We start from the raw sequence: 19,079 nt of genomic DNA, 5'->3' as shown, positions 1-19,079 counted from the left end.
TTGTTTAGGATTATTTGGAGCTTTTCCAATATCAACACAGCTATTCTACCTTTTTAAAAATCCTTAAGTTCATCCTAAAGTTACACATCAGAGGCAGATATTTTGCTTTTAGTGAATTTATTGCATTGTACAGAGGTGGGAGTGAAGTTAAATTAGATAATTCCTGAATAGTTATCTTAATTTAGTGGATTTAAAACCAGCATAATTTTTGTACGGCTTTATTATGTTGTGCACGGGTTTTATTTTGCCTGACACCATCGACGGAAAGAAAGTCTTGTGGCTCTGAAACAACGTGATGGTGAGTAAATGATGACAGAAGTTTTATTTTGGGTGATGTATTATTTTAATGGCGGAAATTAATGTCATTTCACCGTGTACCACAAGAGAGTGCCAATGTGTTTATAAACCAAATAATGCTTTACGTTCTTTTTTGAGAGCTTTTATGTATTACTGTTTGCGTTTATGTATGTAATAATATTATTATTCTGTAACATGTATTTTCACTGAAATCTGCATTTTTTTTCTTACGTTGTTGCTCCCAAAGCATATACAAATATTAAAAAATGACGGAACTTCACAAAACCCGTGTTTCCTCACGGAGTGTTATCAACGCAACACGGGTTTTATGCTAACCGCGGGCTTCAATCTGCACACAGAGGAACACTCACAAAAGCCATTTTTAATCATTTGCATTTGACAAGAATGCCATTATTTTGTATTTGACAGACAGTACAACCATCATGAATCTTGACAGGCTTCGTAAAAGAGTGAGACACTACATTGATCAGGTAAGAAAGGGCAGTGAATTTAGCACAACCAGTGTAGCTTCAATTTGCACACCAAATTAGATTTGATCAATGCATGAGACTTTAAAGCTGAGTATATTATATTACACAATCGGAATATTACATAAAGAGTAAGCTAAATAGTTTGTGTATTGAATTGTGAACAAATTAGTACATTTTGTAAAGTTAGCCAGTTGACTTTAATGCTAACATGTTTGAATACTTCTTAAATCACATTTAAATAGCGTAAGTATTGGTTATTAACATCTAGAGCACCCTGTTGTTGTGGGTTAATTAATGTTCAAGAACAGACACGTAATATTACCTTTATAGGGCCCTGTGTATATCAGAATAATTGAATCACTGTTTGATGGCTGATTAAAACTCGTCGGTTCTTAATAGTGAACATATAAACGTGATTTATGGCTGTAATTGTTTGAATGATCTGTTTTATAGCAACAGTATCAAAGTGCTCTCTTCTGGGCCGACAAAATAGCATCCCTGTCACATGGTGAGTATTATCTTGAGTACTGTCAAGTTTGAAGTAGCTAATCTAGATGTGTCTTTAGTAAAATGCATCTTATGTTTCATTACATTGAACTAAAGGCATATTTTATTCTCTTACAGAGGATCCTCAAGATATTTATTGGTTAGCACAGTGCCTTTATTTGACAGCACAGTATCACAGAGCCTCTCATGCGCTCAGATCTCGCAAACTTGACAAGGTAAGATACTTTGGACTAAAGGAAGAAACCATTTAAATTGTGATGTATTTCTAGATCTAGAAATCGCAGTGCAAAAGCATAACCCAGTCAAATAAATGTACAAATGTATTTTGTTGCTAAAAGGCGTAGAATGGAGTAAGCAAATTTTATTCATGGTTAAGGGATTTTTTTTTTAGAAAAGGTATAAAATGTCATAAATAATTTTTTGTTTACGCTTCTCAGTTGTATGGGGCCTGTCAGTATCTAGCTGCAAGATGTCATGTGAGTATTTACATTATTTCCCTGCATGTGTTTTCTTTTATGCATTGATATACAATGTGCAATTTCAAAGTACAATGTCTGTGTTAGAGACAAAATTGGTTTTTGAGGTCCTGAAACAATAAACGTAAAATACAGCTATATTTGGGACTTGTGGAGCTGTGCATAGATGAATTTTTTCTTCAGTGTTTGAACTTTCAGCAGTGAAAATTAAACCACACTGAACTAAACTTTAAATCTGAAATCTGGACTGACACTGTTTCAATTTACCAGAACTTCTATCTTAAGCTGCTTTGACACAATCTGCATTGTAAAAGTGATATAGAAATAAAGATTAATTAAATCGTATATTTGGCGAGGCAGTGGCGCAGTAGGTAGTGCTGTCGCCTCACAGCAAGAAGGTTGCTGGGTCGCTGGTTCGAACCTCGGCTCAGTTGGCGTTTCTGTGTGGAGTTTGCATGTTCTCCCTGCCTTCGCGTGGGTTTCCTCTGGGTGCTCCGGTTTCCCGGCAGTCCAAAGACATGCGGTACAGGTGAATTGGGTAAGCTAAATTGTCCATAGTGTGTGAATGTGTGTGTGGATGTTTCCCAGAGATGGGTTGCGGCTAGAAGGGCATCCGCTGCGTAAAAACTTGCTGGATAAGTTGGTGGTTCATTCCGCTGTGGCGACCCTGGATTAATAAAGGGACTAAGCCGACAAGAAAATGAATGAATGAATAAATCATATATTTTACAGGAGTTTAAAGTACAGGAGACCTTCAGTGTAACAAAAATGCTATCAGGCATAATTCAAACAGAAATTATTTTATAGGATTTCAGTGCAGCCACACAATACTCAGTAAGTGTCAGTTGAAATCTTTATACTTGACCGATATCCTTGAAATGACTGGATTTTAGTAGTTTGTCAGCAAGAAAGTGAATTTTATGCTTGTATAAAAAAAATTATCTAATAAAAATTTGTATTATTACTTAATATTTAAATATAACATTAACTATGGGTTGAAATAAGCATGTTATTTAATTTTTACATGCTTTTGTCTGATACACATGGCATTAAAAAAAAAAACATACTATAATGAGCCGACTCTTATCCTTTTGATTAGCATTATTTCTTTTGGGTTGTCCAGTTTAATTCACAGAATTTCTACAAAGTATTTTGTAGACTGTAAACTTGCAAACCTTTTTGGTCACATCCATTACGCATGCTTGCTTATTTTCCTCAAACTATAAAAATGTTTGATTTTTTTAAATATTATAACTCAGTAGGTAGTTGTTTTGGAAAATTAAAAACTGATGTTTCAATATAATATTAACACGTTCTTTTTTTATTTATGTTGTGAAGTTTTACTGCAAATGTCACATCCATATCGCTGGAATAGTAATAGTTATTTCTACATTAAATCAGACTTTTAGCTTGCATTAACTTTGTTTTTTAAACATAGAAAGCCACTTTTGTTAATGAAATTTTGTGCAAACTTCTAAATGGGGTTGTAAAACATGAAATGGAATTTACATAGTAAATATAAGCATAGCTGAAAGTACCATTATAGTATTGACAGCTAAAAGCTTAATCATAGAAGCCAAAGTTTGTATTAAATAAACATCTGAATGAAGATATAAATTAGAGGCATTTTTTTTTTGAAAATGTTAAAAAGTAAATCTGTGATCAGACTATGAAATGTTTTGGTTTTTTCCAGTATGCTGCCAAAGAATATCAACAAGCTCTGGACATACTGGACATGGAGGAAGCAGCCAGTAAAAAGTTATTGGACAAGAATTTAAAGGAGGAGAATGGCTCAAGGGAAATTGTAAAAGATTGGGAAATGTCCCCTGCCTCAGTGAGTCCAACACTTGTGTTTTTTTTTTTTTTTTTGGCACCATGCTTAATTAGAAATGGAGCCGGTTGCTCTGAGCTTCTAAATAAACGCAGTATTTGAATGGCAGAACAGCAGTTGACTGGATCTTTTACTCACTGTGGCCTTTCTCTCAGATCAATAGCTCCATCTGTCTCCTGCGGGGGAAGATCTATGATGCCATGGACAACAGACCCCTGGCCACGTCTAGCTACAAAGAGGCCTTGAAACTAGATGTCTACTGCTTTGAAGCCTTTGACCTTTTAACGTCCCATCACATGTTGACCGCTCAAGAGGGTGAGAGACATTGTTCATGGCTACATTCTAGGCGTATCATTTAACTTGAAACATCTAGTGTTTTGGATTGCCTTCCAAAAACAAATTGTAACAAATTGATATAAATTCCCATACACTATGCAGTTGAAGAGCTCAGATGCAAAAGCCACTAAGTGCTGTGTGGAATTTTTCTAAAATGGTCCTTTTTGTCATGTATGTATGTAGGTGCAGTTATTCAAGAGATATTCAAGTTTCACCAAGTCAAATTTCCGACTTAAACAGGGTTAAACACTTAGCATTTTTTTTCTAACGGACAGTAGAAAATATTTTTGATTGTCCCCTCCAAAAACATCCACAATTTTGCCACATATTTTAAGTGATGTGTCAAAAGAAGCAAACTTTGGTTGCATACATAGACTTAAAAAAATGTGGTGGTTAATTTTATTTTTGTGGGGGTGATACAGTGGCTCTGTCACCTCACAGCAAAAAGTTTACTAGTTCAAGTCCTGGCTGGGTCAGTTAGCATTTCTGTGTGGAGTTTACTTGTTCACATGGGTTTCCTCTGAATGCTCCGGTTTCCCCCACAGTCCAAAGACATGTGGTATAGGTGAATTAAATAAACTAAATTGGTTCTAGTGTATGTGTGTGAATAAGGGTGTATGGATGTTTCCCAGTTCTATGTTGTAGCTGGAAAGGCATCCGCTGTGTAAAACATATACTGGATCAGTTGGTGGTTCATTAAGATGATGAATAAAGGGACTAGGTTAAAGGAAAATGAATGAATGAATTTTACTTTTGTTAAAGGTTTTATTGAAATGTATTGTTGATGATTGGACGAGTGTTGGCCTGAAAACTTAAAAAACTTAAAAAATTAAGATCTGTTTTAAATGATTTAAAACCTACAAGACAATATTTCTGTGAATTTAAGACTATTTACGGCCTAAAATAAAATGTTTCATCTTTTAAGATTTTTTAAGACTCTACGGATACCCTGGTTATTTCACTTTTATGCCATGAATAGGTTATTTTTCTTGCTCTTAAAGAAAAAAACACTGAACATTAACAACAAAGTACCACTGAGTAGTCAGAGGGGAAAATGCTCATTTTAGAAGAATATTTTAGACGGCGCTTACAGGCTTTTGCTTCTGACCTTTTCAGTTTCAGTTGTTGATACTTGAATGAAACTGAAATGAAAAGTTAGATTCTATGAATGTTCGAATTGATCAGGAAATTCCATAATATGCAGAACTTGTTGGCTTTTTAGAGAAGTAAATGCTAAAAAAGGGGATTTCTTATAGGGATGATAAATATGAATTTTATTATGTAGTTTATAAGTTTTTAAAAGGCTTCTCTGTGTACGATATTAGCTGAGCAAATCCTAAGACAGAGTACTAAATCTTTTCTGTGTAGTTTTATACTCATGCTGGGTTCGGTTGCTTGTCCGTGTTTTTGTAATGTTTAAATTAGAAGTTCATAACTAAAGAACATAAGATGGAATAAAATGTGTGTCCTAATTTAAAAAATCACTTCAGATGAAATGAATAAATGCTTCAACAAATGCTTAATGTATTCAATGTTATCTCATTGTAGAAAAAGATTTCTTGGATTCTCTGCCATTAAGTCAACAATGCACAGAAGAGGAAGTGGAGTTGCTGCATTTCCTGTTTGAAAACAAGTTAAAGAAGGTAAGAGCATTTCCATTCCATGTAAAACCTTGTGTGGTCATTTCTGAACACATGATGTAGACAACCTGCGTATCATAGAAAGCTTCTGGAAACTATTGTGGTGGTTTTGGCACACCCTGATTTTGGTTTTGTGTATAAAAATAACATGCACAAATTACTCTGAGAGCTTGAAGTACCTGTTTATTCAAGCAGTGGTTTTGAAGTGTCCTCTAAAGTGCTTATCAGCAACTCTCCTTTTCCAGTATAACAAACCTAGCGAGATGGTGGTCCCAGATATAGTCAACGGTCTTCAGGACAACCTGGATGTTGTCGTCTCCCTTGCAGAGCGACATTATTACAACTGTGACTTCAAAATGTGCTACTCTCTTACGTCAATGTAAGTCTGCCAAACATGCGGTGGTTTCCAGGGTTTGGTTTGGCATTCATGGAGTGTTTTTGTTTTATAATATAATCTTCTTCTATCTAGGGTTATGGTGAAAGACCCATTTCATGCCAACTGTTTACCGGTGCACATAGGAACCCTTGTAGAGCTGAGCAAAGCAAATGGTATGATACTAAAAAGTAATTGAGCTTTCGTTAAAATGTTGATTGATTGTTTCTTTATTTAACATCTTTTTATTGACCCCATGTTGTCTTTTTAGAGTTGTTTTACCTGTCTCATAAACTGGTGGATTTGTATCCTAGCAATCCAGTGAGTTCTCTTTTTAAAGATGAGTTCTTGCTAAGTTTCACTTGACTGTTTCTCAATAGCTGTGTTTCTGTAAACCTCTCCAAGGTTTCATGGTTTGCTGTTGGATGTTACTACCTCATGGTTGGACATAAAAATGAACATGCAAGACGCTATCTCAGGTATGACTGTATGTAGTAGCTTTGTGGATCACCGTTTAACGTTTGTTATCAGAATACATTTTTTGTATCCTTGAAGAAATCCATTCTTGTATAGATATTTTTGGCTTTCAGTTTTTGGTAATATCTCTTGGGTTAAAGCTTGGAAATTGACATAATTTTTGCATAAATAACAGTATCTATATTTTATTATAATTTCATATACAGTCTATAGGTCCATAAATATTTGGACGGACACAATTCTAAAATTTTGAAATGAAACGAACAAGATATGCTTCAACTGCGGTCTATTAGCTTCAATTTGAGGTTATTCATCCCAATCAGGTGAACGGTGTAGGAATTACAACTGTTTGCATTTGTGCCTCCCACTTGTTAAGGGTCCAAAAGTAATAGGAAAATACCATATACTTAAGAAAAAGTGGGCTCAATGTAAATAAACTTTCCCCTTTTTGTGTATGACTTCAAATTTTATGTAATTTGTTTGAACAATCACAAAACAAAAAAGCACTGAAAACATGCAATGCTCTGAAAACATTTTGTTTCATGTAAATTTATATATATCTTTATATATTTTTTTCTTTTTAGAAAAATGTGAAATGTAATATCTCTTGTTTTTGAGGCTTTGAACTATGAAAAAAAAAGAAATCTGTTCTTGTATTCAGCAAGGTGCATTATAGGAATAGTTTACCCAAAAGTAAAATTTACCCTCAAGTGGTCCTTTTTTCCACTTTGTTGAAAACAAAAAAAAAAAAGATAATTAGAAAAGTCATGGTAACCAGTACCCATTGACTTCTAGAGTAAAAAAAAAATATAGAAGGCAGTGGCTACTGGTTTCAAGCAGTCCTCTTTTGTTTTTCGAAGAAAGGAAAAAAAACAAGTTTGGAACTGAATATGGAGGACTCTTTTAAAAGCCTTTTAAATTGTGCATTTAAATCTATTAAAATGGTCTATAAATAAACGTCTTTTGATAAATCAGTGTTTTAGAACAGCAATTAAGCAAACATTAAATTAAGCAGTTATAAAATTGTCTGTTTATTTATACATTTAAAAGGTATTTTTTAAATGCATTGTTTTATTGCTTTATTAAATGCCATTTAAATACTCAATTTAAATATGTCTATTTGTCCATTTTTTTATTTATTTAAATACAATTGATTTATTTAAATACAATTGTATGCTTTAATTATAAAATTGATTATTTGATTCTTTATTTTATTTCTAACTGGCACTCCTGGTCCTCCATACATTAGTGAATGAAAACTGAAATAAACATTTTGAGTAAGATACACAATTAATTAGAATTGACTAAGTTGCAAAAATGTTTATGGTAAATAAATACTGTTCCAATGAACCTTTTATTCATAAGGTAATTCTAAAAAAGGTTTCAATACAAATATTAAGCAGTACAATTGTTTTTATTGATGATAGTAACAATCTTTCTTGAACACCAACTCAACACATTGTGTGATTTCTGAAAGAGATTGAAAAATATACTATACCTTATACTATATATTATTTATTGTTGTTGATATTTTTTATTGTTCTGAATCTATGTATTATAGAAATGTGCTATTTATAAACTGTTTGTCAATTTGATCCGTTTTGCCAGAAATTAAAGCTGAAATGACAATAAACTCTAAACTCGTATGATATTAAAGACAAGAGTAATGTTCTTGAAAATTTAGCTTTGCATAAACCAGAAATTAACTGGAAAAACAGCTCTATTAAAATTGTACATTATTACTATTTTAACAATATTTCAGTTCGAAAAATAACACGACAGAAAGTGTCACGTCTCATAAAACTCACATAATGTCTAATATAAAAAAAAACATAAAACAAGTGAACTAGCATAACAATATCATAACCTTTTGCTCTATTATAGAAATGCACAAAAAAAATGAGGGGAAAAACTGAAACATTATTGTCATTTTCCGGAAACATTTCTGTGGTAAATCTGAGAAAACACTTTGTAAGGCAGACGGTAGATTTAAAACTGATGTAACTTGTGGCTAATGTAAAAATCCCCTCCACAGTAAAGCCACCACTCTGGAGCGCACGTACGGCCCAGCGTGGATTGCATACGGCCACTCGTTCGCGGTAGAGAGTGAACATGACCAGGCCATGGCTGCATACTTCACCGCAGCACAGCTTATGAAAGGGTTTGTACACCTGTCAGTTTTTTAGGCCAACTACTTGTAATTTGGCTTTTGTCATATTTTTAAACTGAAAAATCAACATTCTGGTTTTGCAGATGTCACCTGCCAATGCTGTACATCGGTCTAGAGTATGGACTCACTAATAACCCAAAGCTGGCGGAGCATTTTTTTAGTCAAGCCCTCAGCATCGCACCCGAGGACCCCTTTGTCATACATGAGGTGGCTGTGGTTGCCTTCCAAAATGGAGAGTAAGTGATGAAAAAAACATTCACACTTATTCAGCAGTGGTTTGTGGTTGTATACAGTTTTTTTTCTTGACGAGTTATGACTTTTTGTTTTGTGTTGCAGTTATAAAACATCTGAGAAGTTGTTTCTAGATGCTATGGAGAAGATCAAAGCCATTGGAAACGAGGTAACCGTCCACTCCATTAGGACGTAACTTTATGATAAAACAATTAAAATGACTTTTTCCTTTAATTTCCAATAGGCAAGTCATTTTCTAGTGACTGTTCTGTAGCATGTTAGTTTTACTTACTTGGGTACATGGGAGAAAATGGTTACTAAAAATGTTTCCGAATATCCTAATGTATTATTCTTTTCTCCAGGTGACAGTAGACAAATGGGAGCCGCTCTTAAACAATTTGGGTCATGTGTGTCGAAAATTGAAGTAAGTTGAAAATCCCGATTGAATGGTGCATTTTAGTTTTTAGTACATTTTTATGCATTTGTGTTTTTGCTTTTCTCATTCAGTTTCTAAATGTTAAAATGTTTAGTCTGTGAGATAAAAAATTAAATAAAATGCTAATCTTTTAGTTTTATAAACATCTGATAACATTTTTTGCAAATTCTAAATAAAACTTTTGTTATTTAGAGCATTTTTTTTTCTCCAGAAAATGATGGTCAAAAATGGCATGTGTTTCCCAAACAACAATGCAACTTTTGACTGAACTATTATTGTATGATGCATCGTTTGGAAAAAGAACGTAATGAGTGATTCCCAAAACAGTAGTTGCTTTGTCGCAGATCCATCTTTTGAATCACGTTAGTTATAATGTAGAACGTCCATAATGATGTTCTAAATAAGGTGGAGTAACAACTACTTTAGAGAAAAATCCCATAATTTTTGTGTGAATTATATTGTTTTACAGGCACTTGCATTTTTTCTTTCCAATATTAGTTTTGGTAAAACATGCACTCATTTTCAATTTTAATTGAAATATATTTAAATGGCACATATAGGGCCAATGTTTCCATTACATATATTATTGAGTATATTGCACATTCTATTCTAAAACATAAAACCACTTGGGTAACACGTGTCATAATCTCATATATAAGTCATAAAATGTTAATGTAATTTACAGCAAGCTATTTATTAAAAAATAAAAAAATCTTACTTAATAAAAATAATTATTTTTTTCTTCTTCTTAATAATAATAATATTATTATTATTAAATAGAACATTGTTTTATACATTTTTTTCAAAAAAAAATCTCCGATTTCTATTTTTAACATTTGTTTTTCATTTTTTTTATTACAACTTTGACAAATTCAAACCACTGCATAAATGTTCTAACCAACAGGCCCATGTCATATACAGTACAGTTAATTTTTTAAAATAAATAGCCTGCTATAAATTAAAACCATTAATGTATGCTATATATTTTTTGAGGTGTAAAGTAAATTCCGCTTTTAAATCTTGTTCACTGGAACAATGAATTTAGGAAATGCCAAACCAGCAAACTATGTTTGTAACAACAAAACTTGTGACCTTAGTTGGCTAACGATGATTTAGGGAAATGCACCCCTGATTAACAAAGGTTTTGATTTGCTGTGATTGAAAATATTGAAAATTTAAGATATTTATTACTTAATCTTCTAATCTTCTAAATAAAATACCTAGTATTGTGTTGTCTAAAAATGTATATAAATTTCTGACTTTTTTTGTTATTTAATGCAACGAATGCTCTAAATAACATTTTTGTATTAAATTCTGAAGAAATGCAATCAGTAGCTTAAGCAAACTAAAACAAACAAAAAATGCAATTCAGGTTTACCATCACATGAATACATTACACTTAAACACATAGCAAAAAAAGGGGAAAAGTGTATTATTAGATTAATATGAACATTATCAGCTTCATATGATCAAATATATTTAGCCCTGCTGAGCATAAAAGACTTTAAATCAAGCCCAAACATTTGAATGGAGAGTGTATATAAACTTCAGTTGTGCTAATTATTCCTGCTTACCTCAATATATCCCTATTTAAAATAGATTGTGAGCCATAGTGGTGTGCTAACGTGGAATCATGGCTAAGGAGTGTGCGCTTCTAAAATTGTCTCAAGTGGTATTTTAATGAAGAGCATGAATGGGTGGTCATGGTCACATTGCATCCCTCCTGTTGTGCGTCTTGTTTTCTCCACTTTAATAGAGTGCTTGTTTTTGTTCTGTCACTCTAGTGTTTGATGAATTATGCATGTCCATCCACTGGATATCAAAGGACTCACAATTCACACTTGAAGTTCATTCCACTCAAGAGTCTTTAGCTTTTAATGGCGGTCTAATTCTTTCTTTAATGTTTGTTTGCTTGGACTATACAGTGCTCAACTTAAATGAGCACACCTCAGTTTAAAAATGAATATTTTTATTAATTTCTCAGTGAATATAGATCATATATTTTGGTGCATTTGAACCAAATAGATTTATTAAATGAATATATTTATTAAAATAATATTTTAGTCATGGAGCATCTTTAGAATTAGAAAGATAATTCATTTAAATTCATGCAAAATATTGAGAAAACAAATTACAAACTACAACAACTAAAAAAGTTTTCACATTTTTTTGTTTCTCTTGAATTTTGCTCTTTTTACATGTTTTATTTAAGATTTTCCTCTGACACAAATTGGGTGTAGTAATTTTGGACCGTTATCGTAAGTTATTTTGTTAGATTAGCTCTAGATTTGGCTTCTGTACTGACTAAACTAATGTATAGTGTACAATTTGGTATCGGTTCAGTAATAGATCCTAACCGATTATAACATAATGACGTCATTTATAAGGGTGTCACGATCCTCCAAATCCTCAATTCGATTACATTTTCGATTCTAAAGGCACGATTCGATTCGATTTTCGATTATTAATAATTAATTAATTAATGACCAATTGCATTGTCTTTGTTTTACATATAAACAAATCATACAGTAAATAAATAAAGGCAAGATACACACATAATTACCACCTGTCAATCACTTTTTCTGCGGGACTCGTGAATAGGCAGTGATCTGTGTCGTTATAATGGCGTCGGTAAAAAAAGACGCACAACCAACAGGAACCAGCCAACAGTATCTGAGGTGTGCGCTAAAATGACTAAGTACATGTGAGTGAAAGATTGAAGCAGTCCTCTGACTGCCTGGACCTGCTCTCTCGAGCGCATGGCTGCGAGTGCGTCTGTGTCTGTGTGGTCACGTGATGTGCATTTTCAGAGATAGAGAGGAAGGAGGGCTGCTCAGAAATGCTACACGTCACTGTGGATGTCAAATTGTTGTCGTTCTAAAATGCCATTTAAAAACAAAGACAGTGTAAACAGGGCCTGAGTGTGTACTTTTCGCGAGCGGATTTGCAACGGGGGCGGGCGGAGGATGGCGATGCCGGTTTTGTCTATCGGACGAACCGTATGTAATACGTACATAGCAGAGCTTGCAAAACTGTGTTTTTTTTGTCGACAACACGAACGTTGTCAACATAACTCACTGGAAATCCAAAATGCTTGCACACCGGCGACTTCATTAAAAGAGGAGAGGGTTTAAGTTCTGTCGACGGGTCTCCTGCTTCTGCAGTTTAACAAGCACTTCAACAAGCCGTTTTTTTCCCGCTTGGCAAGCCAAGCTGACGTGACATGGGGGCGTGGCAGCATTGACGATTCTATTTTTTGATTCGATAATCGAAATTGAGCATAAATTTCGATCGATTTTGATTAAAAATCGAAATCGTGACAGCCCTAGTCATTTATCTCATATGTGCGATGTCAAGGTAGAATACTATGGCGAAGGAGGTAAGAGCGAGTAATTAAAATGCAGAAACTGCACAATTCACTGACCCTGAAGTTACAGCAGAACCCCCTATTTCACTGCTATGCAGAAAATGAAAGTAAACTCCATTTCTCTCTCTCACTCTCTCTCTCTCTCTCTCTCTCTGTGGCTCTTTTGATTTGCTGCAGTGAGGTAACTTATCCTTTCTTCTCGGCTGTTGTTGCAATTCTTGTGGATATAAACTTGGGAGTGTCTGCACAGCGACTTTTCTCCACCACGTGTATCATGGATCAGCTGTGATCACTGCATACATTTATCAGTGTCAGTTATCGGTGAACATTGCCAGCGCGTTAGAGCCTATCGCAGCCCTTTCTGTTGAGCACATGATCAATCATAGGCGTTTAATAACTCGCTCTACGACGATCAAAAAGCAAGTGGGATAAAATTCACATTTGTTTATTTGTTAGAAATGCTCATATTGTTAATAATATATAATGTATGTATGTATATATGTGTGTGTGTGTATGTGTGTATATATATATATATATATATATATATATATATATATATATATATATATGTATGTATGTGTGTGTGTGTGTGTGTGTGTGTATATATATATACACATATACATACCACAGCCATATCACCCTGCAGCCCAAGACCGGTTACTCACTGAAGCTAAGCTGGCCTGAGCCTAGTTAGTACCTGGATGGGAGACCACTAGGGAACACTAGGTTGCTGTTGGAAGTGGTGTTAGTGAGGCCAGCAGGGGGCGCTCAACCTGTGGTCTATGTGAGTCCTAAAACCCCAGCAAAAGTGAAGGGGACACTACACTGTCAGTGGGCGCCGTCTTTCAGATGAGACGTTAAACCGAGGTCCTGACTCTCTGTGGTCATTAAAAATCCCAAGGCACTTCTCGTGAAAGAGCAGGGGTGTAACCCCGGTGTCCTGGCCAAAGTCCCTCTATCGGCCCTTACGATCATGGCCTCCCAATCATCCCCTTCCACCGAATTGGCTCTATCACTGTCTCTCCACTCCACCAATAGCTGATGTGTGGTGAGCGCACTGGCGCCGTTGTCCTGTGGCAGCCGTCCCATCATCCAAGTGGATGCTGCACACTGGTGGTGGTGGTGTGAAGAGACCCCCCCTCATGATTGTGAAGCGCTTTGGGTGTATGGCCATACACAATAAATGCATTATATAAATACACATTACATTACATATATATATATATATATATATATATATATATATATATATATATATATATATATATATATATATATATAAATATATATATATATATATATATATATATATATATATATATATATATATATATATATATATATATATATATGTATATGTGTGTGTGTGTGTATATATATATATATATATATATATATATATATATATATATATATATATATATATATATATATATATATATATATATGTATATATACATATATATATATATATATATATATATATATATATATATATATATATGTATATGTATATATATATATATATATGTATGTATGTATATATTATTTATAAAACAATAATTATTGTGCTGTGAAGTAAAATATAAATATATAAGTTTGTGTATGGAAGGTATTGTCAGTGCACCTTGATGTTATCGAATTGAACTGAATCAATGGCATGATAATCGTAAATGAACCAAACCATGAGACCAGTGTAGGTTCACACCTCTATTAATGTATTTGCACAAATATAAAATTGTAAAGCTTCCTATAGAAATTATTAATTTAAATGAGGTTTGTGAGGGGTGTACTCACGTTATATAGGCTGAGCGCTTAATCAATATAAAGATTGGTTTAAAATAGAAATGACAGTTTTATTTATATCATTGTCAGATCAAAATGTATAATTAAATAAGTATAATTAAATAAACAAAAATTTGTTTTGTAGATTTTTGAAGCCTTATTTGTGCAATTTGTAGTTGGAAATGTCCTTTTGGCACTACAGTTTTGATTTCAGATTTGTTTTTATTCAGCCGATTAAAAGTGTTTATTATGCTACAAAAGATTTTTATTTCAAATAAATTGTTAATATATTCATGTTTCTTGGTTTTCACAAAAATCTTAGGCACAGGTTTTTCAACACTGATCATAATAAATTTTAGTTCTAATTTCAGGAACATTTCAGCTAAGCCCTCACTGTTTTAATATGTAGAAATATGAATCTTATTTTAAATAGTGGCAGTTCTTACCATATTATTGTTCAGTTGAATGCAGCAATTAAATCTATTGTCAAGCTTGTCTATCGTTTATAAGTTGAGATGTACAATATGCAAAAGCTGCAAACATGTCCCTGATTCCCACACTATAAATATGGGAAGTCATTACAAATACACAGTGTTTAGATTCTAAAATAAAATCGACTTTTTGATTACAATGGATTCAAAATAACTGTCCGCTGCTCATGTTGCAAGTTTGTCTAGCCATTTATCTGTTGCAGTAGACAGAAATCAGGTCAATGATTGCTTTCATCTTGCTTGTGTAGGAAATACGAACAGGCTCTTGAATACCACAGGCAAGCTTTGGTTCTCATCCCACAGAATGCCTCAACTTACTCAGCCATCGGTTATGTGCACAGCCTCAAGGGAGATTTCGAAAGCGCCATTGACTACTTTCACACTGTGAGATCACAAATCATTACATTGGTCAGTTTTAAAATGAATAATGGCTTTATTGTACTAAAACCAGATTTTCTTTTGTTTTAGGCACTTGGACTAAAAAGAGATGACACGTTTTCTGTCACCATGCTGGGCCACTGCATTGAGATGTATATCAGCGATTCAGATGCTTACATTGGTGAGATCATACAATAAATTTATTAAAGTGCTAGGGCAATCCAAAATATATATTTTTTAAATCAAGTATTTATCTTCATTTCATTTCAAACTATTTGGTCAAGAAAAGAGATATGAGAGGTTGCTGCTTCCCAAATAAATGTTTGATTACATAAAACTCTGATGCTTCAAAACAATTCAAAGTCAATTTAATATCAGTTTGTTTGAGTGGTTTAGTACAACTCTTCTGAAGAGACATGTCAGACATGAAAATGTAATATTCTGTCATCCTTTACTTATCCTGTACTTGATTCTTTTTTATTTATTTATTTTTAATTATGTGTTTATTGTTAACCCTCAATTAAGTACAATCATACAATATTTCAAGGTACATTTGAATCTCAGTATGGGACCCTAAGTGACATTCAATTCACATACATTATTGTCAGGTGTACTTACTAAACATTGTACTCAAATTTTGATAAATTATAAGAAGAAAAATAGCATTAAAACAAAAGAACATTATACAAATTAAAAGACTATTCACATCCAGTGTGAGAACGCATGTATTATTCCTTCCAGAAAAATCTCAACAGACCACCTTGTGTGTATGTGTGTATATATATATATATATATATATATATATATATACACCATAACTATAACCATATGCGTATACACGCATTAGGATGTATCTCAGTTGAGCATCTTCTGTTTGTTTATAGCAACAAAACATGAAGAACATGAGAGAGAGAGAGAGAGAGAGAGAGAGAAAGATGAGACTATTTTCATTATGACTAGAGTAAAGTGCCTGTTCATCCCCCAATTTGGGATTAAATCAATTATTCACCCTCATGTCATTTCAGACTATTTGGTCAAGAAAAGAGATGCGAGCGGTTGCAGCTTCCCCCTTATATCTGATCACATAAAACTCTGATGTTTCAAAACAATTTTAAAAAGTCAATTGAATATCAATTTGATGTTAGTGGTTTAGTACAACTCTTTTGAAGAGACATGTAAATTTAAATGATAAACAGATTTAAAGGGATAGTTCAGCCAAAAAAATTTAAATCAGTCATCCTTTACTCACCATATTCTTGTTTCAAACCTTTATTTTTCTTTTTTTGTGTTGGACACAAAGGGAGATATTTTGAAAGATGTTGGAAACTTGTAACCATTGACTTCCATAGTATTATTTTATATATTATTTGGAAGGCTTCAGGTTTTCAGCTTTTTTCAAAATATCTTCCTTTGTGTTTACCAGAATAAAGAAACCCATAAAGGTTTGTAACCACTTGAGGGTGAATAAATAAATAAATAAATAGAGTAAATTTTTGGATTAATAATATTCATTACATGAAGTAATCATATCTCTTCAGAGCTCCTCGTTTTATATGGATTTTGGTTAAAAATAATTCAATGGGATATTATAGGGATCCAATTTGATTAAAAGTTTCACTTGTGTTCCAAAGGTCAATGAAAGTCTTATGGGTTTGGAAGAACATTAAAGTGAGGAATGAGATGATTTTCACTTGGACTAAACTAACACTTAAGGCAATAGTTTACCCAAAAATGAAAATTATTATTCATTTCTTACCCTCATGTTGTTCCTATGAGACCTTCATTTCTCTTCGTATAACAAATTAAGAGAGCTTCCGTCATCTTCCAATGGTCAAAAGATGTTAAAAGTCACTCTATCAGTGGTTTAACTTTAATCATATGAAGCTCCAAGAATATTTGTGCGTGACAAAAACTGTAAAAATGACTTTTTGGTTCCTTTCCTGGACTTTGAACAGCTCCGGACTGTTGCTGTTTACGGAGGATAAGGGAGCTCTCCGATTTCATCTAAAACATAGGTCTCAAGCTGGATTCCTGGAGGGCTGCAGTTCTGCATAGTTTTGCTCTGACCCTAATCAAACACAGGAACTAATAAAAATCTTCAAGATTACTAGAGACTATTAAGCAGGTGTGAGTTGGCGATGGTTGGAGCTAAACTATACAGCACCATGCAGGAAACTGAGTTTGAGACCATTGATCTAAAATTGTAATCAGATTAATGAAAGTCTCAGGGGTTTGGAACTAGATGAGGGTGAATTATTAGTAACAGAATGAATGTTTTAGGGTGTACTAACCCTTTAAGTTGTCTTTTGTTTTTGTAGGAACTGATATAAAAGACAAAGTGAGAAAGACTCTCAACACACCTGCACTAATGAAGATGCTCAACACTTCTGCCGACGGCAACGAGAGCAGAGCACAACCCGTAGAAGAAGTAAACGTGTGCATAGAAACGCCATCATTCAATGCGGACAAACAAACCGATGCTTTTCAGCGCTTCCTCTTAGAATGTGACATGCATGAGAGCGACATGATGCTGGAGACGTCCATGTCTGACACCAGCACATGATTTGAGACCTGTAAACGGCTCAAAGAGGAACTTAAAGCATGAAATGATGAAAGAATGTGATGCAGACGAGGACGTGACACTCCCTCCCTCCTCCTCCACCTCGATCGTGTCCTCTGTGTTGGACCCCTGTGGATTTTTTTACTATGAATAAATGTAAAGAAGTGAATGCAAAAGGGTTCGAATGATTTAATCAATAAACCCTGCATCCATATTTTTACACCGATTCGTGTATTCTCATTGGTGCTCTGTTGTGGACGAGGCTGCACAAAATGTGGTTTTTACAGTGCCAATCAGACATGAGCATCTGCTGCCAGTTGCATTTATGTTTAAAAGTCCCTGACTTCTGTCAACCAAAGGAAATTACTTGCAGCGACTTTGGTTGTGTTACCAGTTATCTCAAATCTGTGCATCCGCAGTAGAGAAGGGAAAAAAAATCAGTGTATTTTTCTGTACAAGTCAAATGAGTCATAGCATTCTCGTGAAAGTTTATAATTTACCATTCAAGTGCAAGATGACTTATAGTATTGAAACTGGACTCAACTGTATTTTAAAATGTTGGCTTATTTATCAGTTATGTGGATACACATGCAGTCATGTGAAACAATTTGCATACCCTATGGTATTTCTATTTCACAAAAAATAAACTGACCTTTGGCAGGTCATAACATTTGGAAAGTAAAACCTCAGATGAACAACGGCTTATAACCTAAAAAATAAGCCAGACACTAATCAAATGCCTGAATTGATCATCAGCAAAAGTTGTAGCAGTTTATTGGCCTGGAGCTGTCAGCTGTGTGCCCGTCCCAAAGCTAAAGCTTGGCCAAAATAGGGTCATGCAGCAAGACAATCATGCCAATCAAACCAGCAAATCTACAACAGAACACCTGAAAAATAGTAAGAAAATAAAATCAAGGTATTGAAAAATTCTCATGCCGACTTCACTGCTGTGGTGAGAGCTGTGTGTAAAATCCTTCCGAATGATCTAATAGACCAAGGTTCACCAATCTTGGTCCTGGAGGGCCAGTGTCCTGCAGATTTTAGCTCAAACTCTAATCAAACACACCTGAACAAACTAATCAAGGTCTTACTAGGTATACTTGAAACACCCAGGCAGGTGTGTTGAGGCAAGTTGGAGCTAAATCCTGCAGGAACACCAGCCCTCCAGGACCAAGATTGGTGACCCCGTAATAGACTAATATGGTCATACAGAAAATTCTTACTTCAAGTCAG

The 19,079-nt window shown here is 34.0% G+C and overlaps 1 protein-coding gene across 2 annotated transcripts; it reads left to right on the top strand.

Annotated features, from left to right (window-relative positions):
- The first annotated feature begins 246 nt into the window (after positions 1-246).
- On the top strand, positions 247-18,072 carry cdc16 (cell division cycle 16 homolog (S. cerevisiae)). Of its 2 annotated transcripts, XM_073912027.1 has the most exons (19): positions 247-298; positions 727-788; positions 1,242-1,296; positions 1,413-1,510; positions 1,733-1,771; positions 3,465-3,605; positions 3,758-3,917; positions 5,487-5,581; positions 5,824-5,957; positions 6,048-6,127; positions 6,223-6,272; positions 6,357-6,430; positions 8,464-8,589; positions 8,682-8,834; positions 8,935-8,998; positions 9,192-9,253; positions 15,157-15,292; positions 15,377-15,467; positions 17,605-18,070. In XM_073912027.1, exons 2-19 carry the CDS (start codon positions 741-743, stop codon positions 17,847-17,849), a joined length of 1,851 nt encoding a protein of 616 aa, XP_073768128.1. In that variant the 5' UTR covers positions 247-298; positions 727-740; the 3' UTR covers positions 17,850-18,070. The 2 variants fall into 2 exon arrangements, with proteins under 2 accessions (XP_073768128.1, NP_001032466.2); NM_001037389.2 differs by lacking the exon at positions 247-298 and having other exon boundaries at positions 606-788; positions 17,605-18,072.
- The last annotated feature ends 1,007 nt before the right edge of the window (positions 18,073-19,079 follow it).

The sequence above is a fragment of the Danio rerio genome, chromosome 9, assembly GCF_049306965.1.
Source record: "Danio rerio strain Tuebingen ecotype United States chromosome 9, GRCz12tu, whole genome shotgun sequence".
NCBI lineage: Eukaryota > Metazoa > Chordata > Actinopteri > Cypriniformes > Danionidae > Danio > Danio rerio.
The sequence above is the reverse complement of the archived record's forward strand: the minus strand, read 5'-3'. Positions and strand labels throughout refer to the sequence as shown.

Excerpts from the sequence above, each read along its gene's own strand:
- cdc16 (NM_001037389.2), top strand. The coding sequence starts at position 741 with ATGAATCTTGACAGGCTTCGTAAAAGAGTGAGACACTACATTGATCAG. Across the intron at positions 1,772-3,464 it reads ATCTAGCTGCAAGATGTCAT|TATGCTGCCAAAGAATATCA; the intron begins GTGAGTATTTAC and ends GGTTTTTTCCAG. Across the intron at positions 8,590-8,681 it reads GCAGCACAGCTTATGAAAGG|ATGTCACCTGCCAATGCTGT; the intron begins GTTTGTACACCT and ends CTGGTTTTGCAG.